The following is a 14,423-nucleotide window of genomic DNA, read 5'->3' on the forward strand; positions in this document are numbered from 1 at the left end:
CAGAATCTGAATACAATATTCATGACATCATGAGCTCCCCACTGGAACTTGACTTTCACTGAAGCTCCACCCGAAAAAAAGAACCCATCTAAGAACGGCAACTGGGGCTGCCACAGGCTGAGGCGGCCGGACCTTGCAGCTGCCTCTGGGCGGGCATCGGTCCCCACAGAGCACCTCAGTGGCCCACCCTCACAGGAGCTCTTGCACACACAGCGGTGCCTAATGAATGAATGAGGACCTGGCTCGCGATGGAAGAAGCGAGGATATGTGCGAACACTACTGAGAAAATTTCGGGAATCTGGATGTCCCCAAACTCACAGAAAACAGAGCTTCAGAGCCACCTCCCGGCCCCCCGGCCCCCTCCCCTGGTGGATTCATCAGATGCCTTGAGAAAACAAAGTCATTAGCTTTTTAGGCCATTACCAAGCCTTACTGGAAAACTCAGGCTGGGCTGTTAGAGTCAAAATCCAGGATTGGACGTTCAGTCTCAGCTGGAAAGTGTGCAACCTCTCTCTTTGGAGCAGCCAACAGGGCCCCTGAGGCCTGTTGCTCAGCGTACTCACACGGGACCCTCCCCAGTCTCCACCACATATGCCCAGTCATGCTAATTGCCCTCGAGGAGTGACTGTGGTGTCCGTAGAAATCAGTCATGCAGGGCAGTGCCTAGAGACAAATTCTGGGGCTGCCTGATGATGGGATGATTCCCACTCCTGTTCAGTGAACAAGGGTATAGGCAAACCTCATTTTATCTGGGCTTCACTTTACTGCCCTTTGCAGATCATCTATGTTTTACACAGTGAGGGTTTATGGCAACCCCGCCTTGAAGGAGTCCATCCGTACCACTTTCTAATGGCGTTTGCTCACTTTGTGTCTCTATGTCACATTTTGGTAACTCTCGCAATGTTTCACACTGTTTCATTATTATTCTGTTAGTTAGGTGATCTGTGCTCATCGACTACAACCTGCTAAAGCTCAAATGATGGTTAGCGTTTTTTAGCAATAAATTATTTTTATTTTAATATTATTATTATTGTTGTTGTTATTTTAAAGTAGGCTCTATGCCCAGCCTGGGGCTTGAACTCATGACCCCTGAGATCAAGAGTCGTAATCTCTACCTTCTGAGCCAGCCAGCCAGCCAGCTAGCCAGGTACGCCTGTTTTTTTTAAACAAAGCATTTTTAAATTAAAGTATATGACTCATTTTTTTAGACATAATGCTATTGCACACTATTTAATAGACTACAGTACAGTGTAAACATAACCTTTATATGCACTGGGAATCCAGAAAATTCATTGGACTCGCTTTACTGTGGTGTTTGTTTTATTGCAGTGTCCTGGGACTGCTCTCACAACATCTCTGCACATGCCTGCAGAGTCTGTGAGCTTTGTGAACATCCGTGACCTCTCCCCAAGCCCAGCTGAACTGACCTCTGCCAGTCCATGAAGTCTAGGTCAAGAGGCACACTGAGGAGAAGTCAGGCCAGACAGCCCGGTGAGGCAAGAGATCCCCACTGCTGTCCTGGAAAGTGCTTGTCTATGACGGCACCACAGACGATTTCTTTCTAAGTGTCTATGATTTTTTTTTTCACTGTTTTCTTTTTCACTGTTATTTCCCTAGTGACTGAACTCAGCTCAAGCCTCCTTCCAGATGAGTGAAGGAGGCACACGGGAACACAATGAGGTTTTACAGGCATCTTTAGGAGACCGGAGGACCCCAAGAGACAATGTTAGAAAAAGATGTTAAAAATCACCCATATCCAGAACTGTTCCTTTCAGCCGTCCCTCTCTATTACTCATCTCCCTTTTATTTTCTGGAATACCAAACACTTATGTTTTGCTAATATAGCTGTCTTTTAGTTTGTCAGTATACAGCTAAAAAGTTGGAAGGGTACGTGCAGCAAGTCATTTAGGTGCTTGGCAAAATAGTGTGAGTCAACAAACACAAGCCTACAGGGTCTCAACAATTAGAAGTCACCTTTTAGGATCCACAGTGAGAAATGCAAGCGCTTTGAGAACCTCAGGCCACCCCTCACTAGAAGAACAGAAAGCTAATTTATCCTTCGAAATGGTCACAGAGTAAAAGTCACTCCGATGAAACCTACACTGCACTTATTAACACCTTTATACTCCACAATCTGGCTGCAATGCTTTCAGGGCACTTTTAAGTCCTAAAACAATAGAGCCCACGGACCAAGGTGCAGCATGTTTAAAATGTACAGTAAGAAAAACCTTGAAAACAGTAAGTCTGAGCACACTCCCTCTTTTCAATGGCAAATTGTTAAAGGTCCTATGATGTTACTTGAAACGTCATAAACTATCTCACAAACGATGTTCACACAGTTCACTTATTGGGGAATGGGTGTATGTTTCAGAAAAAAACCAATATTATCAGTACAGTTATGCAAATATCACTTTATGTCAGTGGCCCCAAGAATAGACTTTCTTGGGCTGCAGCTAACCTTGCAGTTTCAGGACCAGCTTCTGGATATAAGTCAGCAGCTTTTGTAACCAGCTTGACTGCTTTGATTAGCTAGACTTACCTCCAGTTCCCACAAAAAAGCTGCTGTCCACTGAGCAACCAGTCACAAGTGACACATACTGTTCAATCTCAGTGTCGCTTTTGTTAAAAAGTAAAAAGCAAAATCAAATAAAAAAAAAAACTTGTAGACTGCCCTGGTGTGTGGAAACACTAGAGGGAGTTGTGAGCATACATTCCTCTAAACTGATCCCTGATAAACCTTTCCCAGCTGATGTCAAGGTGGGTTCACCTAGGAGGGGAACCCTGCTATAATTGGCCCCATGATTATGTGCCATCAAAACACATTGCCCCCTGTACTTGACTAGTTCCTCAAACAGGTCAGTGCCCAAACCAGCCAGAATCCAATGGAACTGTAAATGTAAAATGACCACAAATCATTCCACTCCATGAACAGACCTGGTTAAACCTTCTCTCACATATACTCTAGACTCAGGTATGTGACTTCATTTGGTCCATGGGACATCAATCAACAAAGTGAGTCAAGGGGCACCTGGGTGGCTCAGTGGGTTAGGCCTCTGCCTAACACAGCTCAGGCTGTGATCTCAGGGTCCTGGGATTGAGCCCTGCATCGGGCTCTCTGCTCAGCAGGGAGCCTGCTCCCCGCCCCCGCCCCCTCTGCCTGCTTCTCTGCCTACTTGTGATCTCTCTCTGTCAAGTAAATGAAATCTCTTAAAAAAAAAAAAAGTGAATCAAGCAGAGACTTGGAAAATGGTTGGGCAAATGAACTTGCCCTCTCTTTGGCTGCTTTTGGGAATCCTATAAAGCCACCATCATGTGAAACCAAGGCTAAGCCACTGAATGCTGAAGGACACTTGACAGAATCTTATCTGTGGCTCCTGCTGACACTGAGCCAACTACCAGGCACATGAATGCTGCCACACTGAACCTCCAAGTCCCAGCTGGCCAGCCCAGACAGGAAGAACTGCCCAGTCAGTCCACAGAACTGACAGCTCTAACTTTTAAAGTGGTTTGTTAGTCAGCAAAAGCTGACTGCTAAGGTCTTCCCACCTGCAGACACCCAACCCTAGCCACAAGGACAAGGTCCCACTCAAATCTCTCTTTCATTTAACCTTCCCAGCCCTCAAAGGAGCAGGTCTTCATGTGTTTCGTGTATTCTTCTTGATCAATATTCTGGTGATGGGTATCTTTACACCATAAGGCTCTCAGAAGTAGAGACTGACATCTCTGTGTCCTCACTCTTGTGTTTACTGTAATGTCAGTAAAAAAGAAAACTGCTCAATTCATTTGAAAACTGACCATTTAAAAAGGATACACCTTCCAACTTTCCTGTGTGTTTCAAAGCTTTATAATAAGATGTTGGGGAGGGGCAGTGAATTCAACCTGCTGAACTTACTGACCTAACACCACACCATAAATATGACAACAGAGAATGTGCGTTGTTTGCCATTTGATCCCCGACACTTAGAACAGTGTCTGGCACACAGTGGCTACTCAACAGTAGTTGTAAAATGAACAAAACGGAAGAGAAAGAGAGCTCAGGAAAACTCAGAAGAAAATTATACTTGCATCACGAGTTGAACTTCTACTTCAAAAGCATTCATTTGCTCCAAAGAAGGAGATGGAACAAACCAAAAGAGGCACTGTGGTCAAAGCCCTGCACTCCCTTTGTGTACACCCTGCTGGGGAACTGAGTGTGCCCTGGGCCATCTGTCCCACACTCTGACAACTCTGTGTGGCCATCTCTGCCCTGTCACCAGGTGAGATATGTGGTTACCAAGAGTAGGTCTGTTGGTTCCCGGGCCTATTTATGCTGAAAGCGTTTGTAATTCTACTTCATTAAATATTATGTAAACAGTGAAATTAATTTTAAAAGAAAGAATTCACTGTTTCTACGAGTCTATGAGAACTAAGTTGAACATTTTGGAAAGTGAGTTGTTTAAAAAAAAAAAAAAGACCTGCTGTCAAATGAAGTAGGAGAAATGACTATTAAGACCTGGAAAAAGTTCTGTTTACCTAGAAGGATCAGATTGCTTCACAAGCATCTTTAAATCTTACTACCCTTGAAAAAGACTGAGAATGGAAATTGTAGACATTGGATGATGGGTGTGTTTTACAGAAGAATGACCGTAAGAAACTCAGAGGACCATACACCATGCAAAGGCCTTGGCCTCACATCAAAAGTGTGGTCAAGGAATATCCATTAATAGGTTATAAATTAAGATAAAAAGTGAAAGGTATGTTTATGTAATTTTTAACTGACATTTTTATTGACCACTTTCTGGTCCTGATTGCCAGGATGAGGCTGCCTGCTGATCAAAGGGAGAGAGTTTACAATTCAAATATTATTACTCAAAGAGCCACTGACCTTCGGAACGGTGGGAACCCACAGAGAAGTATATATGTAATCACGCCTGCTGCCCAAATGTCCACCTTCAGGCCATAGCTGGGAAAACAAAGTGGGTAGAGGAGGAGAAATAAAGACATTACTCCTGAGGACCCTTCACATTAGTGGTGTACTTGCTTCTTTGTTATGAAAAAGGGATTTCTCAGTGTCAAAGCACTTATTTCACGTAGAGGAATTAACTGCCCTTTGGACAGAAGCGTCCACTTTTCTCCCAACCTAACTGCAATCTTGGGGACTACTGGCCTCGGGACAAAAGTCCAAGCCTATGGCTCCTGGATACAGAAGCACAAACCTGAGTTTCTGAGATCAAAGTCACAATGCAGGTTACAGTCTCTCCCACCCTCCACCTTCCCAGGAGGCACTTGAATACACAGCAGCACATACCTTCTTCCACCAAAGTGAAAGTACCAACCAAAGCCACCAGGAGTCTTACCCAGTTTCAGCAATTATTTCTGGAGCCACATAAGTCGGTGTGCCACAGACTGTATATAAAGGGCCTTCTACCACAGTGGCCAGCCCAAAATCTCCCAGTTTCAAGGACTTGGTTCCGTCAGGATAGTCACACACCTGGAACAGAAACCAGCCAACAGTCAGTAGCTCCTTTTCTCAATGATTCTGAAAGGGCCTTTGGAATTAGGTAGAAACAACACAGATACATGTATTCATCAACTAAAAAAAAAAAGAAATCTCTCCCTGAGATAATAACACCATGATTTATTTTTGATGCTTTAAACTCTGAATTTTTTCTTTAGAAATTTTGCACGATTGTGTGAAATCAGAAAGACAGTACCTTCCATCTTCGCTAAAAGCTCCTTACCTAGGAGTATAATGAGCAGTACCTTCCATCTTCACTAAAAGCTCCTTACCTAGGAGTATAATGAGTATGTGTGCCTGCTGACACAACAGCTGGGGTGCAGGCAGCTGCTTACCCAATGTGGCCAGAGAGGCCTTTAAGCTCGGAAACGGGAACTGACCTTTGTTGCATATTTGCTGTGTGTGAGGTACTTGAGAGTCTTGGAAATGCATTTACCATGTCCACTAAAACACTTCCATGTTTAGCTTGGAGCTTAAAATCCAGACTTGTTTTGGGGACAGTCAATGGCATATTATTTCATCAATGAAATAGTCAATGGCATAAATATTTCATAGGGAAAAATTTTATAAGTTTAGAAAGAAACTTTGGGAACAGATGGCCTGAACCTAAATAATCAACCACTCCACCTCTTTCCTGGTTGCAAGACCTTCGTGAGCCACTCCCTGAACATGTTTCTTCACCTGGGAGAGATGAAAACAGTCCCTAACCCATGGGGTTGGTGTGAAGAGATCAAGCGTGGATCAGTGTTCAGTGAATGCTCCCCTTCCTTCCTTTTCCCAGAAGGTCTGGCTGATAAGATCAAATAAATATCATATTGCAAACGGTTTAAAAATGCTGGTGAAGGTGTGAATGCTCTTTGTTTACATGGGAAGAAATCTTTCTAGAAAACATTTAAGCAACATGTAAATTTCCTAAAAATTATTTATAACCCTTGCTTTTAAGACCCAACCCTAAGGGAATAGAGATGAACCCAAAGGTTACACACAATGCCACCAATCCAGAATTTATCTATGTTTTAAAAAACTGGAAAGAACATGAACAATGAACAAGACGAGGACTTCATAAATTATGGTACATTCCTATAATAAAATACTATACACTCATAGTAAGCACATTTCAACGAAGTACTAATCCTACGGAAAATATTCACTATATTACAGAAGAAAAGAATATTCAAAATTATATATTCAGTATAATACACCAAAATATTCAGTTTATTTCTAGGTGGTAGCACTGCAGTTTACTTCAGCTTTCTTCTTTACGGACTTTTCACTAGTTTCCAAAACCCTTACAATGAACATGTATTGGTTCTATAATCAGGAAAAATTAATTTTATTTATAAGCGAGCTTTCCTTATGGGATCAAAGTCTGAAAGTTACATTCTAAATAGATGGTTTTTAGATTTAACTGCAGGAACTTTAATATCCTTGCCTATTCATCTTGAGATGAATTATTTTGAGAATAGTGAATTTCAGAGAATAACTACAGAGATCTAATCTGTACTAACGTAATGTCATTCTCTACTTTTATATTTTTGTTCTATTTAGTTTGCTTTTCCTCATATTTTACTATGAACTGAACCAGATCCTCACTCAAATCATTTCTTACAAAAAGATGAACAATTTAGAAAATTATGTTTTTTCAAGATAAGCATGTTAATAACATCTTCCATGAGTCTGATACTTAATGAGGGGGAGTGATTTACACAGACATCATGAAAAAGCATCAAAATCAGGGCTCCCCCATGTCACCAATACCCAATCTGTAGAGGCATTTAAAAAGCATGACACTGACATTCCTTACCTGCGATGTCCTCATCAGCTTAAGAAGAATGTTTTTCACCTTAGCGTTTTAGTAAGTGCTTCCACATTTATGTACTAAGTATACATCCCCAGCACACGTCTTTATGACTTTCAAGTTTCAGGGGAGTAATGGTGAGGCTGTGGAGTCCCTCAGAGATATTTATCATTCTGAGTCTGCCACAACTGAGCAGAGGCATATTCTAAGCTACTAATGATTTAGCCTAAAGCAAGAGAAACCAGGTTCTCAGTCATGCCAGAGTCTTAGGACGACTTTCCATCCATTATGTTTAATGTAAACATTAACGAGAACAATCCGATATAGAGAATTACAGTTAGAATTTATGATGCATTTACTGAAACCCAGACTTCAGAAATTCCCCAAGTAACTGCAGTGATAAGAACATTCTAAGCAACATTATAATTTTAAATGCCTGTATCATGGAAGCAAAAAAAAAAAGTTTTATTAATATCATTGTTATTTTGTTTTTACAAGTTTAAAATACACTCATTAGGCACATTTTTTTGAAAAATAGTGTTTACTTTAGAAACATAATTTACAGATGCCTAGGGGTATTTGAGGGTTGTTGTCAGACACTCAGAAGTCCCCAAAGCCCCATTTCTCATATTCCCTATAAGGAATTCAGAGTCAGACGCAGGACCATAAATAGAAAGGTACTAGGCAGTTCATAATCACTGAATTATGTCTGGGCAAGTGGCACTCCTTGGCTAAACATCAAAAGAGAAGTGTCATAAGGAGCCGGCAAGCCTGAAATAATACTTCATCTGATTCATCACTTCCCAACACTAGACCCAGAGGCAAATATGTGAAAGATAATATGAGTTCATTTCAGAATCTTAGCTGGAGATGCTCTTCAAAGCAGGAATATTTATCAATCTATACATATAGATGCACATTCGTGACACCGCTTTAAAAAACTGGCACTGACATACACACATATGGCATTGCTTTAAGAGACCGATTTGAAGAAAGAGCCGAACGAGTGTGTACAGGGGCTCCAAAGGCCTTCTGTTCTGGCAGAGGGCTCCGTTCTCTCCCCAGTCACTGACATCTCACAGAACCAGAGAGATTCCAATGCTTTTCCCACACATGATCTCACTGGACCTCAGTGAGAGTCACCCCCCCTGCGTGGACAGGAAAATAACTGTTGCCTCAGTTTTACAGATAGGGAAACTGAGGCACGGAGAACTCAAGTTAGGAGCAGCTATCAAGTGGGGATTACAACCAGTACCTTTGCCACCTCATGGCACCATCCTGCACCAGCTCTAGGTCTCAACGCAAGACAATGGGCCTGGAAGAAGCCCGCCTGCAGCCTGCACCCACACACAGATGCTGAGAGAGTCTTGACTATCATGACTGGGACACCAGCCCCGCGGTGCTCAAATGCCCCACCACACTCAGAAGAGATGCTCTGTCAGAGTCTGCATTCAGAATGAAAAAGCTGAAGATGTGAGGAATGCAGATCCCACATACAAAGTGAACGCTACGTGTTCTCTAAATAAAACGTCAACATAATGATTTAGAAGGGCTTCAAATATGAGAAACCAACCGTCTTCTCTCCCTGGTCTCTAGAACCCCTGGAAAAGCAGAATTTATCACTGGTCTCCCATAGTTAAGTCTGACAGGGCACCACCGGGCTGTAACTCTCGGCATTAATGGCCACCCCTGTGCTCCCTGACACGGCGACCCATACGTCTCTACTGGCAGGGTTTTAAATTATGACGCCGCTCCCGGAGAAGGGGATGCAAATCAGATGTGTGAATGCTCTGGTGCTTAACAACGGAATTCGTTTTTAGGGTAGGAAGAGGCTGACAGTCACTCTGTATTTACATTCAGTGCCTCATTGGCACTTTCTCATCCTGGGGCAATAATGCCAACCCGCTGACTAACTGTAGAATCTGCAGAGTGGTCTAATTAAGTTTTCAAGAGCAGGCACATATTTTATTTAGAGATGTGCAGCTAAGGGCTTCCAAAGCCTGACCCTTTTCTATCACACTTTAGCCTCATCCAGACAACCATTTTATCATCTTCTTCCTTCTCCTCCCCTTTGGGTAGCAGAGTGGGGTCGCAGCAGGTCTTGAAGACAGGGTGAAGACTCGTCTGAGGCAAGTTAGACTGGATGAGGAAGTTAGTTCCAATTTTCTGGTTATATTCTGAGACAGGTCATGTTGGAGACCCTGGTCCCCATCATGTGGCACGAGAAAGGGAGGCAGTATCAGACTCTGAGATGTTCCATACATTGTGAGTGGAAAACAGCAGAAAAGGGAAGTAAGAGTGGAATTGAGGTCGTGGGAAACAGACCCTCCCTAGCTTACAGGCCAGATCGCCAAGGCCTCAGTCACCTTTCTCCCGGGCTTCAGCCATTAGAGCTGCAGTGTGGGCTGGCTGCACAGTGACCTATTGTCCTTAGGGACCGTGGCTCCGTATTTCCAGAAAATGTCAGTAACCACAGCCACCAGGGTGAAGTGGGCCAGGGACAGCAGGGAGAAACAAAGGAGGCATCCTCATTAATACCACAGCATTGACATCTGGCCACAGCCAGACAAAGCCATGTTACCTTTGCTTGTGCATCCCCTGGGCGACCTCAGTTCCATGCAGGAGGAGCCTGGGCCTGACAGACACTGTAAGGTCATAATGACCGAGAAGATGGTTTTTTTTGTTTTGTTTTTTTTTTTAAGTTCTTATTTTTTTTAAGATTTTATTTATTTATTTGGCAGACAGAGATCATAAGTAGGAAGAGAGGCAGGCAGAGAGAGAGGAAGGGAAGCAGGCTCCCCACTGAGCAGAGAGCCTGATGCGGGGCTTGATCCCAGGACCCTGGAATCATGACCTGAGCCAAAGGTAGAGGCTTTAACCCACTGAGCCACCCAGGCACCCCGAGAAGACTGTTTTGAGGAGAGAACACCATATCCTCACTTCTATCCCGAGGCCCAGTCTATAATTCTGTCTCTGTTCCTCTTTAGAGTTCATAAAACCAAGACTATAATACATCTTGTTTTACAGAGAAAAGACGTTTATTTTCCCAATAAGAGAACTTAGAAATGAAACATAACTCTTCAACGCAGAAGACAGTAAGAAAAAACCAACCAACAAACAAACTCACATACTTTGAAGTGGATACTCAGATCATCAAATGGTATTACCAAAAGTAGAGAATGGATTAGCAGCAAGTCCCCAGGATGGCCTAAAAGCCTCAACATCAATGCATATTCAACAATTACTTGTACAGTGCAAGTATGAGACAAGCTGCAAAGACTTGAGTCTGAGTGCCAGACGATAGCTTGCTGAGTGACTATCAGTGCTCAGTCACCAACCATTTACTCTACGTCCAGCCTGTGCTTCCTTGGCACTGTCTAGGGCATTGGCGACATGAAAATAATGAAGACACAAACCTTGCCCCTAATGGTGCTTATCTAGAGAAGGAGTCACTCAAGTACATGATAAACTCACCACACCAGGGCACATAGAACAGAAACAAGAGGGGGCCATGACTGACTCTCTCTGGGGAGTTAGGAGTGATGTCAAAGAAGACATACCTTTTGCTCAGTGTCATATGAGAAGAATGTGTTTGCCATGTTGCCAGGAGACAGGATATTGCAAATGTAGACCAGTATGGAAATAAGCAGTGATATGTAATGGTATTGATAAAGTTAAGTCTTAACTAATGACTGGGGATGGGAAAATCAGAGTTTGGATTATCATGATGTGGAATACTCAGAAAACCCCACCTCCTAAGCTGTAATGATGACAATACTGAGCCCTGAAAGGTTGAAATCGAGGAAAAAATGGTCCTGTGTGTTTTGGGGGGGGGAGGGGGGTTGTGTGCTGATCGAAGTTCCTAATCAGCTTCCCTAAAATTCCTCTACCGTGTGGACACAAAGGTTGGCCCAATTAGCAAGCTGTGCTTACTACGGCTGCCATGAAGGTTGACTGCCGCTCTGGATAGATGGGTGGGGAAGAGTCAGGAACAGGACAGGAGGCTGGAAATGTAAACTGGGACCAGATTATGTAGTCCTCGGAGTGCCATAGACTTTCTTCTGGACAACAATGGGACACATGAGACTTTTCAGCCAGAAAAATTAGCATCTGAGTCTCAATTTCTGTAGCTGTAAAGCTGAGATAAATGGACCAGATTATTTCCAAAGTTCTGTCCTGAACATAAATGAACCATCACATTCTGTTTCCTGTAAGCTCCTGATCTTATCTCTAATTTATTCTTCAGAAGTTTTGCCTCATAAAATAATGTTCCTTCTTACTTTATTCAGCATAGTATCAATCAAAATGGAAACGGAAACATGTTTTCTAATGTCTGATAAACAATACATGCAGAAGTGCATATCAATTCAAGAAATCCATTGATAACTTATGGTCATTGACTTGAGTCATGGTGAGTCTCTAAATTTAAAATCTCTCAGTCCCTTATTGCAGGATTGGTACAGACTCTGAAGTGATACTGTTTGCACATGATCATGTCATTTTAAAGGAATAGAGGCATGAATTGGAACAAAAAAAGCAGAGATGACATACCAAGAGGTTCTCTGGCTTGATGTCTCTGTGCACGATGCTGAGGCCATGAAGATACCTGAGGGCGTTGGCCAGGTTGTACACCATCGCACTGCCGTCTCTCTCAGTGTACTTCGTTGAAGAGGTAATTGCATCAAAGAGATCTCCACCCTGATGCACACAAAGAAAGAACACAAAAGAATGTCAACAGTGACAATCCTATGAAGGTAACAAGGAGGGTTCGTCACCCTAGAGTAGATGAAAAATGACACAAGTCCATAAACAATTATTATAAATAACAAAAGTTTCAAGGTAGGAAAATATGTTTCCAATTACGGCTTTCAAGAATACGATAAGTCTTGGGATTTGGCACCAATGAAATCTGCTGAAATCTCTCCATCCTCTTACTTTGACCAGTTCCATCACTAGAAAGAGCTCAGTAGCTGTTTCCATCTCCTCAACCAGCATGATGATATTCGGATGTTTTACCCTGCGCAGGATTGACACTTCATTCTCAATCAGGTGCTCCTGTCAAAGGAAGGGATTAGAGAGGTGGGTCAGGAACCACAGAACCCTCTGCTCTATCCCTATATTCTGGAAGATACACGACTGTAGACTGGACGCCGAAGGAAGCATCTCCCTTGGTGCAGAGACAAAACAAGTCCTGGCTGAGTCGGTTTCCATTGTGACAGGACAAGTCATAGTGACTGTGACATGTCACAGTCACTAACAAAAAGGAACAGATATCCTTGAAAGGGCTCAGTGGTGCTGCCCTGGCACACAGAACATACTGCCTTCTTGTCTCAGCATTGCCTCTGATGCCGTAAGAGGTCATGAGACTGAGAAAGCTTGGGCACAAGGTACTGTGCTTTGTGAGTCAGCTGAAACCACTTTTTTTTTTTTTTTTTAAAGAGAGGGAAAGGGATGTCTGGGTTTCTCAGTGGGTTAAGCCTCTGCCTTCGGCTCAGGTCATGATCCCAGGGTCCTGGGATCGAGCCCCGCACTGGGCTCTCTGCTCGGCAGGGAGCATGTTTCCTCCTCTCTCTCTGCCTTCCACTGCCTACTTGTGATCTCTGTCAAATAAATAAATAAAATCTTTAAAAAAAAAGAAAAGAGAGGGAGAGGGAGAGAGAGAGAATGTTAAGGAGGCTCCATACCCAGAGTGGAGCCCCACACGGGGCTCATTCTTATGATCCTGAGATTAAAACCTGAACTGAAATCAAGAGTTGGGTGTTTAGGGACGCCTGGGTGGCTCAGTTGGTTAAGCAGCTGCCTTCGGCTCAGGTCATGATCCCAGCGTCCTGGGATCGAGTCCCACATCGGGCTCCTTGCTCGGCGGGGAGCCTGCTTCTCCCTCTGCCGCTGCCTGCCATTCTGTCTGCCTGTGCTCATTCTCTCTCCCTCTCTCTCTGACAAATAAATAAAATCTTAAAAAAAAAAAAAAAGAGTTGGGTGTTTAATGGACTGAGCCACCCAGGCTCCCCAGAACCACTTTTTGAGTATACACTCAAAATCAAGATCAAGTATATAAGGAAATTTGCACATGTATGGAATACAACTTGAGCATTAATTTTTTTAAAACCATTACTAATAATGAATTTGAATTTCATGCTGAATTTCTGAGGGAAAAAAAAAAAAAGTTCTCCCTCTATGGCTGGGTATGGAATCATTCACCCAAAGGATGTTCCTTACCGTCTCATATCTCAGAAATCAGGAAACATAGAGTACCACAGGGACCACTGTTTTCCACTGTTTTTATTTTAACTCTTACCACTTCCTGGAAAATACTACCTGATTATCAATCCTGGTGAGTCATGCAGCTGGGATTGGCACTGTAGCAAAATGTTTACCCACAGTACTAAGGAGTTATTTTCAATACACCAAACATGAATCAGGAACAACTACTGCTCTGTTTCTATGAGACATGAAAATATTTCAATAATATCACATGTGTTGATCCTTATTAGCTATAACAATGAATTATTTTGAATTTAGGGTATGCTCTATTAAATTAACTAATTGCCCTCTGACACATCCTCAGTTTTCGAATATAACTTTTACATAAAACTTACCATATAAGAGATAGCATTTGCTACCTAATACACATATACATATACATCTGTGTGTGTGTGTGTGTGTGTGTGTGTGTGTGTCCCTTCCTCATAGTGTCATCCCATTCGTCTTTGCTATCATAAATCCAGTACTAAATGCAGTGTTCCACAGCAATGGTAAGGTAATTATCTCCAGGTCAAGATGTCATGTAGGTTCTCCACGTATCTTCATGCACACATGTGGACATGCCTTTTTACTCTAAGCCACCTCAAACAGACTGACAACTGCGCAAGCTCCTGCCCACGAGGGCCACTTCTCCAATGCTGAATGTGCTGTGCTTGTCCAAGAAGCCATTCGGTAACTGTTGGCAACTGACAGTGCAAATGCTAAACGGAAGTAGGAAAAGAAAAGAAAATTTACGAGGAATCTAGTCGCTATCTATCAGTCTCTTTGCAAAAGCAAGTATCTGTGTGATGTCTTAACACTTTATCCATAGAACAGTCTTTTGAGGGAAAATGCAAACCTAGGTTTCTGACATCCAAGCCCACA

General features: G+C 42.9%; 1 protein-coding gene across 8 annotated transcripts in view; it reads right to left on the reverse strand.

The window, feature by feature from the left end:
* Window positions 1–14,423, reverse strand: part of DCLK2 (doublecortin like kinase 2) — a 143,697-nt gene that overhangs the window by 8,713 nt on the left and 120,561 nt on the right. For all 8 annotated transcript variants that reach the window (XR_004382422.1, XR_004382421.1, XM_032855544.1 and 5 more), the window contains 4 exons: window positions 12,231–12,350; window positions 11,847–11,993; window positions 5,337–5,470; window positions 4,865–4,942 (listed from right to left, as the gene is read on the reverse strand). Coding sequence is in view for 6 of the 8 variants with exons in the window: in XM_032855544.1 (XP_032711435.1) it covers window positions 4,865–4,942; window positions 5,337–5,470; window positions 11,847–11,993; window positions 12,231–12,350 (479 nt within the window). In the remaining 2 variants the exon portion in view is untranslated. The remainder of the gene's footprint in view (window positions 1–4,864; window positions 4,943–5,336; window positions 5,471–11,846; window positions 11,994–12,230; window positions 12,351–14,423) is intronic.

The sequence above is a fragment of the Lontra canadensis genome, unplaced genomic scaffold (genome assembly GCF_010015895.1).
Source record: "Lontra canadensis isolate GAN:19392208 unplaced genomic scaffold, GSC_riverotter_1.0 scaffold10, whole genome shotgun sequence".
In the NCBI taxonomy this organism is placed as follows: domain Eukaryota; kingdom Metazoa; phylum Chordata; class Mammalia; order Carnivora; family Mustelidae; genus Lontra; species Lontra canadensis.